Source organism: Megascapheus bottae, chromosome X (assembly GCF_031878675.1).
Source record: "Megascapheus bottae isolate mThoBot1 chromosome X, mThoBot2.hap1, whole genome shotgun sequence".
NCBI classification, from domain to species: domain Eukaryota; kingdom Metazoa; phylum Chordata; class Mammalia; order Rodentia; family Geomyidae; genus Megascapheus; species Megascapheus bottae.
In genome coordinates, this window is record NC_143547.1 from 67,342,112 (window position 1) to 67,361,007 (window position 18,896).

At 45.4% G+C, this 18,896-nt stretch overlaps 2 protein-coding genes across 3 annotated transcripts in view; both read left to right on the plus strand.

Moving 5' to 3' along the window:
• The first annotated feature begins 1,704 nt into the window (after positions 1 to 1,704).
• Positions 1,705 to 10,770, plus strand: Armcx4 (armadillo repeat containing X-linked 4). The gene is made up of 3 exons (XM_090326715.1): positions 1,705 to 1,730; positions 2,070 to 2,125; positions 2,448 to 10,770. Exon 3 carries the CDS (start codon positions 2,593 to 2,595, stop codon positions 10,519 to 10,521), a length of 7,929 nt encoding a protein of 2,642 aa, XP_090182841.1. The 5' UTR covers positions 1,705 to 1,730; positions 2,070 to 2,125; positions 2,448 to 2,592; the 3' UTR covers positions 10,522 to 10,770.
• Armcx1 (armadillo repeat containing X-linked 1) overlaps positions 2,037 to 18,896 on the plus strand; it is a 32,990-nt gene continuing 16,130 nt past the window's right edge. For both annotated transcript variants that reach the window (XM_090326717.1, XM_090326719.1), the window contains exons 1-2: positions 2,037 to 2,125; positions 13,099 to 13,285. The gene's annotated coding sequence lies outside the window, so the exon portion shown is untranslated. The remainder of the gene's footprint in view (positions 2,126 to 13,098; positions 13,286 to 18,896) is intronic.

Here is an 18,896-nt window from a genome sequence, read left to right on the forward strand (position 1 = left end):
GGCCCGCGCGCCAGGCCCAGCCCGCAGCAGCTTGCCGCGAAATGGGAGGCTGTACTGGGAGGAATTGTGGGGGTGTGTATACTGGATCGGGTGCATGGAGCCTTCATCTCTGATTCTCCCAAGCCCCTCTACCCCCGCTAAATCTGTTTAGGGGAACCATGGGCTTTGACAAGGCAGCTGCTGGGGTGAGTGTCTCCAGAGAGAAATAACAGATTTGAGGTGTTCATCCTCGCCAACCGTATTAACTGACCGCACATGTCCTCTGGCTTCCTGACCATTTCAGAGGGAAGGGACGCGCCACGGTGGCGTTTGCAAAGAAAATGGTGGGCCTTAGTGACTGGACAGCGGGGTGGGGAGGGGTGGTGTCTCTGAAGGCGGGGGAGGGACGTTTGACAAGCAGATTTCTGAATCGGGGAAAACCGAGAATTGGGATCTGTATGTAGCCTGAGAGCTGGCTTAAACACTCAGTGCCTTTACTCTCTCTCGTCTTTTGGACAATAGTTCGGTGTGGCACTGTTTGTGGTGAGGCGAGGGAAGAAGAGAAAACCGCACGGCATCTATGGAGGTTAGTGTGTAAATCGCTGAAATCAGTGTGGATTCTATGACACCCTTAGGTGCTGCTGAATGATTGGGAGGCAGGGTGGGGCTACCTGAGGAACTCCGTACATTGCCTTTTCCTATAAAGCTTTGTATTTGTAATTTAAATTACGTACTAAAGCCCAATTAAAAAAATAAACTTTTCTACAAATTTTGTTCATTGCTATTTAAGGTTCGCTGAGAAAATACAAATTGCATCAAAGAAAATTACTATTAATTTTTTAGTCAAGGGAGAGGGAGACAATAACGAACTAGCAGAAGTAAAATCCCTCCATTTCTGACAGCTTTTTTTTCCTCCCTGGACATGCCTTGAGATGTATTTCAGGGGAAGCAGATGGCACTAGGATATCATTCTAGAGTCGAGGAATCTGAGGGCTTCCATCTTTTCATCACCCTCCAGTTTCCCAGATATCCACGTCTACCTGGCCATCTTGGTGAAGGAAATGGTGGACTTTGAGATGTAGGGAATCCTAGAGCCCTACAGGTGGTTTTGAAATAATGCACCTTATTTTCCCCTCTTTTATTTTTTTCTATCTCTCTTTTCTATTCTACACATTTCAGTGCTGGGGAAATTCTAAATTTTGTTTGTTAAAAAAATGGGTCTATAAATCCAGAAATATTTATATCTGAATGAGAATTTATGTGTGACATGCTAGAATGTCACACACAACATTCACTCTTGTTGCTTTCTCTGTCTATTCCTAGGTCTTCTCAGAGGCTTGTGATAGGGCTGTTTGCCACTGGAAATAATGGGAAGAGGGGGATACCAGCCTGGAACTATGGAGGTTGGTATTATGATGGACTCGGCCTGGGGATGACAAGAAGAGGGTGGGCTAAGCAGGCGGCTGAAACTTGATTTCACTGCAGGAAATGATTGGGATATTTTGGTGAGAATGCACTAGGGTGTGACCGGTGGAGGACTGCAAGATGAGACATTGGTAAATTGGAAATGGAGTCTGGCAAGGCAGACATGAGGATCAGGAATTTGGGTGCTTGTCTGTTTTTATCAAGTACTTAGTCTCTGTTGCCTCCCGGCTTTTTACTTGTCCATAGATCGTCCTGAATGCCTCCTTCAGAGCTTGAGATCGTTGGAAACAAAGAAACAAGGGAATTGCCTGTGATCATTAAAAATGGTGAGTGGGAACTGCCCAGCTATGCTTCTTGAGTGGGTTAGTAGAAACCATTATGTACTCAATGAGGGCCAGTGGCCAGTCAGGAAGACCCCCAGCCTCTCTCTTTTCCAGCTACCTTTTTAACATCCCTGTCACCCCCAAATCTTCACTTTAATTCTGGTACAGGGAAAAGTGTGACCACACCTGGGGGGAGTGGGTGAAATGGCGGAATAAACAGGTAGCTTGCTAATAATATGTGTGTCCCATTAAGAATAAACTCTCCACTCCTGTCTCTTGCTTCCTTTGTCTCTATCTGTCCCTAGGTCCAAAGATCTCATGAATCTATATATCTACTTTAAGGTATATCACCACGCGAGACAAGGAAAAAAGGGAAGAATTTGCTTGGATTGTTACAGGTTGGTATGACAGTGGAAACCTGTGGGAATGGTAACCAGAGTAGGTGTGCCAAATCTAGATCTGAGGGCTTCTCTGCCTCTTCTGTTCATCATCAGCCTTCCTACCATCCTTTCCGCTGTCCATTTGCAGTATGGAAGTACCCTGGTGGAAAATTGCTGGGCATTGGGGAAGGTGAATTAAGGGACAGAAAGTTTGCGAATCATCCTCTTTTCCCACCCAAGCACATAACTTTCACCCTTCCCTGCTCCTCTGTGTATCTATCTGTATGGTGTAGTAGAACTAGAAGAGACATTTTAGTTCATTTCCTTCCTCCACTTCTAGGTCCACCTCCAGTGGCAGCTGTAGTGGCCTTTGAGTGGCTGAAGACCAGCACCCTCACAGGCCTACACCCAGATCTATCACCCTCTTTCCCCAGCCCAAGTGAGCCCCCTTGTGCTTTGGTCGTGCCTTCGGCAGGGGTGATTACATGGGGCGCTTACAGGAAGTGGGCTGGGCAACTGCAGGACTGGTGATCTGGGCCGGCACCTGCTACTACATTTACAGATTAACAAAGGGAAGAGCTCAGAGTGTGAGGAGACCTTCCAGAAATGGGTCCCAAATCAAGATGGAGACTGTGGCTGGGGTACAGAACCAGACCTTGGCCAAGAATGAAGCCATGGCTGGGTCAGAGATTGAGATTAGACCCAAGGCCAAAACTGAAGCAGAAACTGGAGCAGGAAGTGGGCCCAGGGCTGAAGTAGAGACCAGGGTCTCTGTTATAGCAAGACCCAAAGCCAGCTCTCAGGCCAAGTCAATGACTGAGGTGGAGAGAGAGATTCAATCTGAGGCCAACTCTGTGTCTGGAATATTGGTTGAGACTGAGGCAGTGACTTTAAATGAGGCCAAAGCCAAGGAAGTGGCTGTGAAAGAGGCAGTGACGCAAACTGATACTGAGGCTAGGGGAGTAGGTAAGAGAGAGGCAGTGACCCAGACCAAGGCTAAAGCTTGGGCACTGGTTCCCAAAGCAGAGGCCAAGAAAGAAGCAATGACCCAGACAAAAGCTGAAGCTCGTACATTGGCTGAAAAAGAGAAAGAGATTGACCGAGTGATGGTGACACAGAGTGAGGTCTTGACAGTGACCAGGGAAGTGGTCAAGATGGAGACCATGAACAAGGCTGCTGCTGTGGCTGAAACCAAGTCAAGATCCCCGGAAGAGACTGTGAGTGTGGTTAAGGCTCAGTCTAATGCTAGGCCTGGTGTCGCATATGCTAAGGAAAATCCCAGTAACATGAACAGGGCAGTTGCTGGATTGGATGTGAAGTACTGTGCACAGTCTCAGGCTGTACCCAAGATACAAAATGAGGGCATGCCTGTTTCTGGGGTTGATACTGGGAACCATGCCTATGCCATGTGTAAGGCAGGAGCAGGCACAAGAACATGTATCATACAACCTCAGTCTGTGGCAAAGAAACAGACTGAGGAAACATCTGGCAACAGGCTTGAAGACAAGGGAAATACCAGTTCCATGGCTAAGGCAATGACTGGAGCTGATATAAGAGCTGCTGCCCAGTCTCAAGCTGTAATTGGTGCTCAGGTTTCAACAATGCCTGATGCCTGGATTAAGGGTAGAGGCAATTCTAATGTCATAGCTACAGCAGAGCCCAGGGCAAATCTGAGGATCAATCCACGTGATACCTTGCCTGATACCAGGGATAGCACCAGAAGCAATTCCAATGTCATGGCTAAGGCAGGGGCTGGGATAGACATATTGTCTAGTACCTGGCCTCAGCCTGTGGCCAGTGTTCTGGGTGATGCCTTGCTTGACAACACAATCAAGGCTAAGGACAATGTCAGTGCCATGTCAAAAGAAGGCACTCAGACTGTGGGCCAGAGCCCTAGTGAAGCCTTGCCTAGCACTAAAGCGAAGACCAAGGGCAAAGCCAAAGCCAAGTGTAAGACAGTGGCTGGAACAGACATCAAACCCTGTGTCCAGCCTCAGGCTGGGGCCAAGGCCTACCCTGAGGCCTTGTCTGATTCCAGGATTGATTCTAATGCTTTTTCTAGAATTGGGGTTAAGGCAGACCAGAGGGTCTATGGTATTCCCCAACCTGTGGTCACCTTTTATAATGATGCCTTGTCTGGTGCCAGGAATAAGGTTAAGAGCAATCTTAATGCTTTGCCTAAGACAGAGGCAGAAGCAGCCACAACAAGCTCTGCCTATCCCCAGATTGTGGCCAATTCTAAGAGTGAGATCTTAACTGGAGCCAAGAGTAAAATTAGGGGCAATCGCAATGCTGTACCCAAGTCAGGGGCTGGGCCAGAAACAGGGGGCTCTGTCCAACCCCAGACTCTACCCAGTTCCCAGAGTGAAGCCTTGTCTGGTACCAAGAATAAGGTTAAAGGTAATGCTATGGTTAAGGCAGAGCCTGGGGCAGGTACAACAGGCTCTGCCTATTCCCAGGCTATGGCCATTTCCCAGGGCACAGCTTTGACTGGTGCCAAGACTAAGGTCAAGGGCAGTACCAATGCCACGTGCAAGTCAGAGTCTGGGGCAGGAACCATGGTCTCTTCTCATTCTAAAGCTGTGACCAAGTCCCAGAGTGAGAACTTATCTGGTGCCAAGAACAAGATCAGGGGCAATTCTAAAGTAGAGTCTGGAACAGAGACAATGGACTGTAACAAACCTCATGCTATGACCACTTCCCATGGTGAGAACTTGCTTGGTGCCAGAAGTAAGGTCAGGGGCAATGCCAATGCTGTACCTAAATCAGAGCCTGGGGCAGGTATGGTGGGCTCTACTCAGCCTCAGGCCGGGGCCGGTTCCCATGGTGAGAACTTGCTTGGTGCCAGGAATAAAGTCAGGGCCAATGCCAATGCTGTGCCTAAATCAGGGTCCAGATCAGGCACAAGAGGCCCTGCTCAGTCTCAGGCTGTGGCCAGTTCCCAGAATGAGACCTTGGTTGGGGCAAGGAACAAGGCTGGTGCCACAGGAGAAAATGTGGTCTATGCAAGATCTGAGGCTGACGCCATGCTCACTTCCGAGAGTGAGAGTGGAACAGGTGCACAGACCTGTGGGAGGACTCAGTCTAACATTCATGACTATTACTGGAATGGGATTGGTGTTGAAGACTGGATTGCTGCTGAACGCTGGATCAAATTTAGATTTCAGACCATTGATGGAGACTGGGAGAACAGTGTATCCTGGGCTGATGATGAGAATGAAGCCAGTATTGGATCCTGGAGTGGGACTGGCGATAAAACTGGTGTTGTTAGTTCCTGGGCTGTGGCTTGTGATGATACCAACGTTAAATCTTGGACTGGAGCCAGAACTGAAAATGAGGTTGCTCTTGGGTCCTGGGTGGGAGCTGGAGACCAGGCTAGTGGAGGGCTCTGGGCTGGTGCTCAAGCTACTGAGGGAGCGTGGGCTGGGGACAGGGCCAGTGCAGTTTCCTGGGCTGGGGCTGTGAATCAGGCAAGTGCGGGGACATGGGTTGTCTCTGGGAATCAGGCCATTACAGGGCCCTGGACTGTGAGTCAAGTTACTGATGGGTCTTGGCCTGGGGTTCAGGCCACTGGAGTATCCTGGGTTCTGGACCAGGCCACTGGGACCTGGACTATGGCTGAGAACCAGCCTGGTGCAGTGTCCTGGACTACACCTGGTAATATAGTTAGTATTGGGTACTGGACTGGAGCTGTGGACCAGACCACTGGAGCAACCTGGGTGGGAGTGAGTGATCAGTCTTGTGGTGAGACAAAGTCTAGACACGACGATCAGACTGGCCCAAAAGTATCCTGGGATGCCACTAGTGGCCAGGCCAGTGGAGGGTCTAGGTTGGGACCTGAAGATCAGTCGAGTGGAAGGTCTTGGCCTGGAACTGTCGACCAAGCCAGTGGGGGGTCCTTACTTGGAAGTGTAAACCAGTCTAGTACTGGATCCTGGGCTGCCACTGGGGACCAGGCTAGTGGAGGGCCTATGCCAAGCTCTGCAGACCAGTCCAGTGGTGGGTCCTGGGCTGGAACTAGAAACCTAACTGGAGGAGGGTCATGGACTGGGACTAGTGATCAGTCTGATAGTGGATCAAAGTCTAGTTTTGAGAATCAGGACAGTAATGGAGGGACTTGGACTGGAGCTGTTGGCCAGGCTGATGGAGGATCCAAGTCTGGAACTGAGACTCAGTCTAGTGGAAGATCCTGGGCAGATTCTGGTGGTCATATCAGTGGAGGGTTCTTAGCTGTGGGCCAGGTCAGTGGAGAGTCCCAGGTTGGGTCTGGTGGCCTGGCTGGTGGTGGAACAAAGCCTGCATTTGAAAACCAGTCCAATGGTGGAAGATGCTGGACTGATACTGGGAACCAGTCTGGTAGAGAATCTGGGCTGGGAACCAGGGACCAGGCCAGTGGAAATTCTTGGCCTGGCACTGGAAACCAGGCCAGTGGATGGTTCTATGCTTATACTCCGACCAGTGCAGGAGTGTCTTGGAGTGGGGCTGGTAGTCAGTGTGTTGGAGTGTCCAATCCAGGGACTGTAAACCAGTCTAGTGTGTCCTGGGGTGGCACTGGAAGTCAGATCAGTGGAGCGTCCTGGATTGTGCCTGGAGATCAGGCTGGTAGCTGTTCAAAACCTGGATTTGATGGTCAGGCCGTTGGAGGTGGGTACTGGTCTGGTGCTGTGGACCAAGCTAGTGGAGCGTCCAGGCCAGGAGAGGCCCAGTCCAGTGCAGCAGTTTCCTGGGGTAGCAGTGGTGGCCATGTTATTGGAGTGTCTAGGCCATGTCCCACAGATCAGTCCAGTGCTGGGTCCTGGTCTGGCATTGGGAGTCAGGCCAGTGGAGTGTCCTGGGTTGGGCATGGAGATCAGACTGGTGGCTTTTCCAAACCTGGATTTGATGGTCAGGCCTGCAGAGGTGGTTACTGGACTGGTGCTGGGAACCAGACCAGTGGAGAATCCTGGGTTTCACCTAGGTCTGGCAGTGAAACCAGTGGAGCTTCTAGGCTGAGCCATGAGGACCAGGCCAGTGGAAGATATGTAGTCAGTGCTGAGGTAGATGCTAATGAAGGATACTGGTTTGGGCCTGGAAATGACGCCTATGTAGGGACTTGGTGCTGGACAGGGCAGAACTCTGCTATTGTTCCCATGTCTGTTGGTAAGACTGGAGCCACTGTTCAATCCACATCAGGGACTGTGCAGGCCACCAGCATTAGTTCTGGGTTTGGGCATGAGAACAAGGCCAGTACTGGGTCTTGGATGAGATCTGCTGGGACACCTTATTTGGGTGCCTATGTGGGGGCTGATGTTGTAACTAAAGCTGTGACTGAAGCTGGAATGCTGGCGGCATCTAAGGCTGGAGCTGAGGCAGTGGCACAGGCTAAAGTGGAGGCTGTGGCAGAGGCTGAAGTGGCAGAGGCTGGAGCTGAACTTGCAGCCAGTGCTGACACTGTGATTGTAGCTGAGGCTGCAGCACAGGCTGGAGCTGAGGTTGTAACTGAGACTGCAGCAAAGCCTGGTGTGGAAGCTAAGACTGAGACCAAGATCGGGCCTTGGTTCTGGAATACAGGTGTGAGCACTAACAGGTCTGGATTTGACACCAAGGAAGAGGCTGGCAGTAAGGCCCGGTTGGGGCCTTGGTTCTGGAATGTAGAAGGGGCTGGTGCTGAAAGCAGGATGGGGTCTTGGCCCTTGGCCGGAGAAAAGACCCCTAATGGGTCTAGGTCTGGAGCTAAGGAAGAAGCTGGAACTGACACCAGGAAGGACTCTTGTCTCTGGGATGTGGATTTGAGTGCTAAGAGGTCTAGGCTTGAGATTGACGAACAGCCTAGTGCTGAGACCAAGACGAGATCTTGTTTCTGGGATGTGGATATGGCTATTAAAAAACCTAGGCTTGAGCTTGAGGAACCAGCTGGTGCAAAGTCCAGGACGGGATCTTGTTTCTGGGATATGGATTTGGCCATTAAAAAACCCAGGCTTGACACTTCAGAAACGGCTGGCAGTGAGGCCAAGATGGGTTCTTGGTCCTTAGATAGACATATGACCGCTAAAGGATGTAAGTTTGGAGCAGAAGGAGGAACTGGTGCTCAGGCTAGGATGGGATCTTCTCTCTGGGATGTGGATTTGGCCTCTAAGAGGTCAAGGCTTGAGCTTAAGGAAGAGACTAGAACTGAGGCCAGGAAGGGATCTTGTCTCTGGGATGTGGATTTGACCCCTAAAGGGTCAAGGCTTGAGCCTAAGGAAGAGTCTAGAGCTGAGGCCAGGAAAGGATCTTGTCTCTGGGATGTGGATTTAACCATCAAAGGGTCTGGTGTTGGGGCCGAGGAACAGGCTGGTGCTGAAGCAAGGAAAGAATCTTGTCTGTGGGATGTGGATTTGGCTGCTAAAAGGTCTAGGCTTGAGACAGTAGAAGAGGTTGATGCTGAGACCATGACAGAGTCCCGTCTCTGGGATGTAGATGTGACCAATAAAGGGTCTGGAATTGTGAGTGAGGAAGTGGCTGGTGCTGAGGCCAGGATGGGATCTTGTCTCTGGGATGTGGATTTGGCCACTAAAGAATCTAAGCTCGAGACTGAAGAAGAGGCTGCTGCTGACACCAAGGTGGAATCTTGTCTCTGGGATGTCGATAGGGCCAATAAAGGTTCTGGTCTTGGATCTGAGGAAGAGTCTGACGCAGAGGCCAGAATGGGATCTCGTCTCTGGGATGTGGATTTGACCACTAAAAATACTAGTCTTGATAATGAGGAAGAGGCTGGTGCTGAGGCCAAGGCAGGATCTTGTCTTTGGGATGTAGACATGACCAATAAAGGTTCTAAGTGTGGGTCTGAGGAAGTGGTTGATACTGAGGCCAGGATGGGATCTTGTCTCTGGGATGTAGATCTGGCCACCAAAGAGTCTAGGTTTGAGGCTGAGGAAGAGGCTGGTGCTGAGGCTGGCGCAGGATCTTGTGTCTGGGATGAAGATTTGACCACCAAAGGGTCAAGGTTGGAATCTGAGAAGGAAGCTGGAGCTGAGGCTAAGAAAGTGTCTTGTCTCTGGGATGTAGATCTGACCACCAAAGGATCTAGGCTTGAGGCTGAGGAAAAGACTGGTGTTGAGGCCAAGATAGGACCTTGTCTCTGGAGTGTAGATTTGACCACCAAAGGATCTAGGCCTGGGGCTAAGAAAGAGTCTGGCTTAGGGTTTTGGATGAGGCTGGCTAGGAATGTAGATGAGGATGAGCTAAGTGAACCGTCCAGCCCCGATATTGAGGAGATCAGTTTAAGGTCTTTGTTTTGGGCTGAAGGTGAGAACAATAATGAGCCCAGCTCCAAGAGTGAAAAAGATGTTAACTCTGACTCTGAGACTGGAGATCAAGCCAGCATTAAAGAAAAGTTCGAGGCTGGTTATGGAGTGGATATAACTTCTTGGTTCTGCACTGGCAATGAAAACAGAAGTGAAGACACATCTACAGCTAAGGATAAAGCCAAGTCAGCTGAATCAAGAGGCACATACCCATCCATGGTTCCTGGAGCAGGAATGGGATTATGGGATGGAGCCATGGTCTGTTCACAAGCAAAGTTTCTACAACAAACTGAGGTCAGCTTTCTAGGTGAACACGAGTGCAGAAAACAGATGAAGCATGGGGATAAAATGCGGGCCTGGTCCTGCCGCTGTAAACGTGAAACAAATATAGATCCGCAAGATCTTGAAAAACTCATCTGCATGATCGAGATGACTGAAGATCCTTCTGTTCATGAGATAGCCAATAATGCTCTGTATAACAATGTTGATTATCCTTATTCTCGCGACATTGTTCGTAATGTCGGTGGAATCTCAGTTATTGAGAGTTTGTTGAGTAATCCATATCCCAGTGTTAGACAGAAGGCTTTAAATGCACTGAATAACATCTCAGTGGCTGCTGAAAACCACAGAAAGGTTAAAACATACTTAAGCCAAGTATGTGAAGATACTGTCACCTATCCATTGAATTCAAATGTGCAGGTGGCTGGACTAAGATTAATAAGGCACCTGACTATTACTAGTGAATATCAGCATATGGTTACAAATTACATTTCAGAATTTCTTCGTTTGCTAACTGTTGGAAGTGGAGAAACTAAAGACCATGTTTTGGGAATGCTTGTGAATTTCTCTAAAAACCCATCGATGACAAAAGATTTGCTCATTGCCAATGCACCAACAACACTTATTAACATTTTCAGTAAGAAAGAGACAAAAGAGAACATTCTTAATGCTCTTTCACTGTTTGAAAATATAAATCACCATTTTAAAAGAAGAGCAAAAGTATTTACCCAGGACAAGTTCAGTAAAAATTCTCTTTATTTCCTATTCCAACGACCTAAAGCCTGTGCCAAGAAACTTCGAGCCTTAGCAGCAGAATGCAGTGATCCAGAGGTGAAAGAAAGAGTTGAGATATTAATAAATAAACTCTGATTGGCTGTATATTCCCAAACAAATTTGAGTAACATTTCGGTTTTGTAGTCTGGAAGCGATACCTATTGTAAATTTCAATGTAAAACTGATGTGACTACGAGGGTCTATAGCTGGACCATTTTTATGAACAACAAATGAATTCAAACTTGTACTGGAAATATATGTGTAAATTTTTATCTTGTCTGGCCTGAGATATTTTTAGTATGCTTCATGAGCAGAAACTGAACTGATTCTTCATAAGTAAGGTAATTTTAGTCCTTTGTGTGGACTTATGTTTATACATTTGAGACTTTATTTTTATGTCATCAATAAAGTTGTGTGTTTTAAGCAGAAGAAAAAGACATTGTCTTTGTCTTTTGGGTTTATGATCTGTTTGGAAAGATATGTGGGATCAAAATCAGGAGCCTGCAGTCACTCACAGGTCAAGCAGATGCTTTCCATCAGTGCTGAGAGGCAGCAGAATCTGCTGAATTCAATAGTACACAGGGGAAGTTTTATAGAGGAAGGAAAATGTAAGTAAGCAGGGCTTGAGAATAATATACAAAAGATCAAAAGGACACCTAAGAAGGAAGGATGAGCAGTGTAAGAAAGACATGGAGATGAGAATTAAGCTTTGTAGAGGAGGCTGGCTGCCTACAACGGGAAGTTTCCGGAGACAAGTGAGAGGAGATGGAATTGGCAAGTTGGTTTGAATTCTGTCCATGGATCACTCCTGATTGCTATACTAAGCTATCTGAATATTGAGCCATTTACCCTAGGAGGACAAGGATGAATTTTATAGCCAGAGGAATGACAGACTGGAAACAAGATGGCAAATGTGCAGGATGGATCTAAGTTGTGTCAAGGACAATAAAGGTGACTGGACTGGAAAAGCATCTAGGAAGTTACTACTATAGTCAAGAAAAAGATGATTGAGGCATGGAATTTCGCTAGTGGTCATAGGAATGGTAATGAGAGGATGGGAACAAGAGATTCTTGAATGAATAGATGCTACAATCTAGTTTAGGACATATATACATGGACAACTTTATTTTAGGATCCTGAGGTCCTTGAACATATCTTCTTCTATGGCCAAGTCTGGTGTCTTTGTAAATGAATGAAAGAGTTGTTTTGAAATAATAAGAAAACATTGTTGAAAGGAGAATCAATTTTAGTACTTGTATCACATTTCTTTTGCAAGGATGATTGGGGTGGGGCTTTTATGGAACCACTGATAGGATCCATAAGTGAAAAGGTCCATTCCTTGCCTACTTCATAGTGTTGGTAAGGGATAAGGGGGAGAACTCAAACTGAGTGCACAAGGAATAAGGCCTATTGAAAAGTACGTTTTATAAGTCTTCAGGATGTTCATGACTTTTCACCCAATAATTCCACTTGTAGAAATCTATCAGTGGGAACTAATTAAACAATGAGGTTGTAGAAAGCTGTAGGTCTTTAAATTGCATAGAAATATGAAAAAAGTGGCTGGAAATGTTGTCTAGTGGTAGAATGCTTGCCTTACATACATGAAGCCCTGGGTTCGATTCATTGGTACCACATACACAGGAAAAGCTGGGACTGGTGCTGTGGCAAGTGATGCAAATGGTAGAGCACTAGCCTTGAGAAAGCTCAAGGACAGTGTCCAGGCCTTGAGTTTAAGCCCCAGGACTGGTAAAAAATGTATGAAAAAGTACAAATGACATAAGTGTTTGAGAACAGGCAGTTGCCTAAATAAATTAAGATATATTTCTACATTGAAATATTTTGCAGCCATTTAATATGTCCATGGACATCTGTATTTATTATGTAAAAATTCAAAATATAAGCTTAAGTAGAAAAATAGGTGGTAAAAGCACGTAGGAGCTGGGTGCCAGTGGTTCACACCTGTAATCCTAGCTTCCTTGGAGGCGGAGATTTGAGGATTGCGGTTCAAAGACAGACTAGGCACTAAAGTACGTGAGATTATTATCTCCAGTTAACCACCAGAAAACCAGAAATGGCACTGTGGTTCAAATGGTAGAGAGCTAACCTTGAGCTGAAGAGCTCAGGGACAGAGCCCAGGACAGTCCTGGGGCTTGAACTCAGTGCCTGGGCACTGACCCTGTCCCTGAGCTTCTTTTGCTCAAGGCTAGCATTCTCCCACTTGAGCCACAGCACCCCTTCTAGCTTTTTCTGTGTATGTGGTACTGAGGAATCGAATCCAGGGCTTCCTGCATGCTAGGAAGGCAAGCACTCTACCACTAGGCTATGCTCCAAACCTCACATGTAGGATGTGTTTATGATGTTTTACTTGTTTATTTATTTGGCAGTACTTGGCTTTGAACACAAATTCTTACTGTGAAAGAATGACATACTATAGTAGATTCTGCCAACGGCTTCCTTGATCTCCCATCAGGAATAGAGAACTTATTTCATTTACTACAAGTGCTTGTGATGGTAGCTCTCAAGTGTCACCTCTCTTCAGGAATTGCTTCAGTTGAAGACAGCCTCTCTTCCAGTCATGTTCAGTGATGGATGGACATGGCCTTCTTGTCCCAAACTGGGACAACTGAACTTCTCCCTCTGTCCAATCCTGCTTCCTTCTTTTCCCTTCCACAGGTATTGCTCCCAAAGGGTATTCCCTAATAAAAGCCCTTCATGCTGATCTCTGTTTTGGGTCTCCTCCCTGGAAAAGTGAACCTGCAAGAACCAGTACGAGAAGTTGTTCAAGAAACAAACATTCTGATGCAATTTTGGAGATGGATCATCTGCTGACCAGTTATCAATGACCATCTAATCATTGGTGGTAGGTGGAGTAGATAGGCTTATGGAATAAGGTGATAGAGAAATTGTTAAGAGCCTTTGCTGGTGGTGTACTGGGGTGGCATACTGGTAGCAGGTCGAATGCATTGTTAAAGACCATATATTGAACTTCTGAGAAATACAAGGGATATATTAAAGGTCAGGAAGGCCAGAAAATTTGGGTAGTTATTGATAAACTTGATTGGCTTGTATAAAAGGTGACAGGGTCCGGGAGTTTGGCCTAGTGCTAGAGTGCTTGCCTAGCATACATGATGCTCTGGGTTCTATTCCTCGGTACCACATACACTGAAAAAAGCCAGAAGTGGTGCTGTGGCTCAAGGGGTAGAGCGCTGGCCTTGAGGAAAGCCCAAGGACAGTGCTCAGGCCCTGAATTCAAGCCCCAAGACTGGCAAAAAAAACCCTGACTTTAGCCGGGCACGGTGGCTCGCCTGCAATCCTAGCTACTCAGGAGGCTGAAATCTGAGGATCAAGGTTCAGAGCCAGCCCAGGCACAAAAAGACCTGAGACTCTTATCTCCAATTAACCTCCAGAAAACGGGAAGTGGGGCTTGGCTCAAGGATAGGGGGGTAGCCTTGAGCTGAATAGTACAGCGACAGTGCCCCGACCTAGTTCAAGCCCCATGACCCACAAAAAAAATGAGAAAAAGGTAAAGTAACTTAATCAACTAGTAAAAGCTACATTTGCTTAAAAAATATAAAGAGGCTTTCATTTTTTCCTTGGAGAAATTCAAGGACCAGTCATAGGATTTATTGCTTCACAGAAGTTAAAATCATTTTATTTTTATTTTTTATTGTCAGGTAATTTTTATTTTCTATTGTCAGGGTTAAGTTACATTCACCAGATAGTAGGTGCATTACTTCTCACACATGTTTTTGTCCCCATTTTCCTCACTCCACCCTCTCCCAATCATCTTGTTTTCCCCCTTTCTGGGCATTGAGGCTAGGATTCTACCATTTGAGCCACAGCACCACTTCTGGCTTTTATTTTTCTGTGTATGTGGTATGGAAGAATCGAACCTAGGGCTTCATGCATGCTAGGCAAGCACTCCGCCACTAGGTCACACTCCTGGCCCAGTAAAAGCGTAATCAAGACAAATCTGTGCCAGGGACACCTTGATTCATATCCTTGCAAACCTTTCATTCCTAGATTCTCCTGAGAAGTGTTTTACTCCTCTCTATTAAAGGTTAACATATTAATTTGCTTCAAGATTAAGATACTCTTCTCCTAGCACATAACAGGGATTTCCCTTGGAACCTGCCTTTGCCTCCTTTCCTGGCCATTGGGCCTATATGTAGGGGCCAGTAGAACATAACAGTTTTATTTAGCTGGAAATGTGAGGGTATAATACGAAACGAAAGAATATATTGGCGAAGTGCTAAAGGGACTAACCTAGCCAGCAGGTTCAAGCGGGTCTTGAGAGCGTATCCATGGAGCTGAAATCTAAGGAGCTTGGTTTTGGGGGTGTAGAAGATAACATGAAGTACAGGAACATGGAATCCATTTGAGAGTACTTTCCCAGGATACAAGATTTAACATCCTGACAAAGATTCCAAGAGATGACATGAATTTACTACTAGAATGATTATTCAAAGTATGGGGGAAAAAACAATACCCCCCACCCCATAAAGTGAAGTTGTGGTGACAAATGGTGAAAGAAGGAATTGAAGACTCAAAAAAGTAAGAATGATAGAATACATATATTTCATACTTAAGAAAGTCCTCTACAAACCTGTATGCTACAGAAGACCCCCAAAGACATAGTATTTATCAAAGCTGTGAGGAATCAACTAGTGAGAAGGACACCAGGATTGGTAAGAAGTTCAGTTATGGTGGTCCTCCGTAGACTAGGGTTTGGAGTAGTAGTAGAGGACATTATATGGAAGGACTCATAGTAGAAATGGTGAGGAGGCTGAAAAAAAAGAGACAGCGGTACTTAGCTGTCAGAAGTCATGTGGATACAAATAACCCACAGGGTCAACATGGTAAGTAGTGAGGCCTAATTTTCAGATACCCACAGAGATAATTAATAGAACATACTGTACTAGGTGTATGGATAGTTAAACGCTGGTTGTTTTTTTTTTGCTAGTCCTGTGGCTTGTACTTAGGGCTTAAGCACTTCCTTGGGCTTCCTCAAAGCTAGAACTCTACCACTTGAGCAACAGCACCATTTCTGGCTTTTCTCTATGTATATGGTACTGAGGAATTGAACCCTAGTCGTGGTGCACTCTAGGCAAGCACTCTACCACTAGGCCAAACTCCCGGCCCCATACGCTGTTAATAACATGTAGACAACCTAATATAGCCCAATGCCCTGGGAAAATGTAGACAGCAATATGCACTTAACCTATGGACTCAAAATGTATCAAAGGTGGTTGGGAGTCTGCAGAAAGTTTCCTCAAGAAAAAAGTCACAATCCCTTGCTTAGTTTCTGGTCCCAAGTCAATTTTGAATTCAGAGCACACTTAGGGAGAGAGTTTTGGTGCTCAAGAGGATGTACTCCCATAATGCATAGTTGTACATTCTCTGCTCTTCCTATGGATTCAGGAAAGTGTATGCCACCGAAAGGAATACGCAATCGTTTATTTTCCAGACATTGGGCTTAAACTCCAGGCCTGTGTGTTGTCCTTGAGCCTCTTTGTGGTTAAGGTTAGCGTTCTACCACTTTAGGCACAGTGCCACTTCCAGATTTTTCTGAGTAGTTTATTGAAGATAAGAGTCTCATGGACTTTCTTGCCAGGGCTGGCTTTGAACCATGATCCTCAGATGTCATCCACCTAAGTAGCTAGGATTACCGGCATGAGCCACAGGTGCCCAGCTTACCCAAATATTTTGAGAACAGATGGACACTGGTTCTAAAGTGATATTGATACTCAGGGACATAAGATATCATTTGTAGATGAGAAAGTCAAAGGAATGCTTCTAAAACTATGCCACCTATTCCCTGGGCAAGATAGTAAATGAAATCATAGAACATCCTAGGGAGAGGGTGGCAGAAATTAGTGCTACCTTTGAAGATTCAAAAAATAAGGATGTGGTCTCCATTGTATTTTTATTTAATGCACCAGTTTGGCCTGCTGGAAAATATGGTAGTGCTCGTGGCTGATAGCAGAGTATTGCAATAGCCATGCCAGATACAGTATATTTGTCTAAGCAGATCAGTGTGGCCTTATACAAATAGTATTCAGCTCTTTTGAAATATGTACTTGGTTCTTGATTCTTATCAGAATGGAACCTCAGAAAAAATTCACATTTGGATAATAACAAGAAGCAGTGTGCATTTACAGTTTTGTTTCAAAGCTCTACTAACTCTTATTTCTTCTACCATAATACAGTCTGGAGAATCTGGACCAAGTAAATGTCCTTTGAAAGGGATAGCACATTGGATACCTTGGTAAGATACAAGGTAAACCGTACAAAGATCTAGAGGCTGGTCACATTAAGTGGCTTGAATGATGTGTAAAATGTCAAGAGAGGAGATCCTTTCTGAAATAAAGGTCAAACTAGGGCATTTTCAAACTTCCCCATAAAGACAGATGCTCAATGCCTGGTAGGCCTCTTTGGGCTCTGGCACAGTGTTCTTAACACCCTCGAGTTAACGTTTTTACTCATGTACTTGGTAACACATAAACTTGCCACTTTGAATGGGGCCTAGAGCAGAACAACTTTATGGTCCAACTTGAAGTAGTCTTGATACTTGATCGATAAAAGACAAAAATCCTATGGTATTAGATATATTTGTATTGGCAAAAAATACCATGTGAAGTTTTAGCAAGCCTCTGTAGGAAAGTTACAACTTAAGTAGCTAGTGTTCTGGAGCAAAGCCATCTCATATACTTTGTATTGTTTATTATGTGACTCCTGATATGTTCCTGCATCCCAGTAGGGATGAAATGGTTACTATAGGACATCAAGTGACCACGTGGCCCAGACTGTCCATCATAAGCTGTAAGGTTGAGCAGGTTCAGAAACCAGGGAGAAGTTTTATATAAAGGATCAAACACAAGCAGTATTGGAGAGCATAGTAATGGACATAACTAGGTAGAGAAGACCTTCCTCAACATTCATCACTGCTGTACCAGTGTCTTTCCCACATTGTTCACTTATAATCTTATGGAGGATAGAGAATACTTTTTGTGATAAGCTGACTGAAGAAGGCTTATCATATAGGTACTAGAAAGTGAAATGACTCTAGCCATTGGTGTGTATACTGATGAGGAAAGATCGTCTGAGATATGTCACCAGGATATCTTCCTCTCAATATGGTCAAACATAGTTGCCATCTATTTGTTCTTGATTCTTTCTGTATTTCTGATCCATTACGAATGATTGTTTTCTAATCCAAATTTAGCTGATGTCCCATGGTTTCTCTTGTCATCGTAATAGAAATTTCTTTCTTTTTCTTTCATTCTTTCTTTTTTCTTTTCTCTTCCTTTTTTCTTTCTTCCTTTTTTTTTATTGTTGGTAGTGGGGCTTGAACTCTGGGCCTGGGCGCTGTCCCTGAGCTCTTCAGCTCAAGGCTATCACCCTACCACTTAGAGCCACAACGCCACTTCTGGTTTTCTGGTGGTTAATTGGAGCTAAGAGTCTCACAGACTTTAGTGCCCAGGCTGGCTTTGAACCACGTTCCTCAGATCTCAGCCTCCTGAGTAGCTAGGATTACAGGCGTGAGCTACGGGCATCCTGCTCATAATAGAAATTTCTTAACCTGTCTTTTATGCTAGGTCTTGATTTTCCTAAATTTTAGATATTCTGTCTCAATTTACAGCCACACTTTGATGGCATATACCTAGGTTTCTGAGACATAGTGTATAGGATGCAGATACTTTGAAATTTTGCATGTCTAAAAATGCATTTATTCAACACTCACAATTACTTCCCTAATGGAGGTATGTGGTCATATTTGGGGTTAGGGATTCAATGTAATAATGGGGGGAATAATTCAATTCATGGAAGCAATCTATGAAAAATGACAATATCCTCATATTTTCTAATAAAAAATAATTAATATTGCCTTAAAATGGATTATTTTAATATCACTTAGCTGGGTCTAAATAATATCCTTAGATATCTCTCTCTCTCTCTCTCTCTCTCTCTCTCTCTCTCTCTCTCTCTCTCTCTCTCTCTTTCTCTCTCTCTCTCTTTTCTTTGTGCTGGTATTGGGGTGAAAATTCAGAACCTTGCACTCTCTCTTAGCTTTTTCACTCAATGCTGATGCTCAACCAATTGAGCCACACCTCCACTTCTGTTTTTTGCTGTTAAATGGTCAGAAGAATCTTTTGAACTTTTCTGAGTTGGCTTCAGATTGTCATCTTTAGATTTCAACCCCCTATGTATCTAGGATTATAGGTTCGATTTACCAGCATCTAACCGTATATTGCTGTTATGATATTTTTTGTCTTTTTTGGGGGGAGGGGGAGGCTGGTCCTGGGCTTGAACTCAGGGTCTGGACAATGTCCCTGAGATTCCCACCAAATGCTAGCATTTGACAACTTGAGCCACAGCTCTACTTTTCAATTTTAGCTTGAAACAACAACAACAACAATTTTTAGTTGGAAACAATATTCTCAGGGACTTACGTACCTGGACTGGTTTTG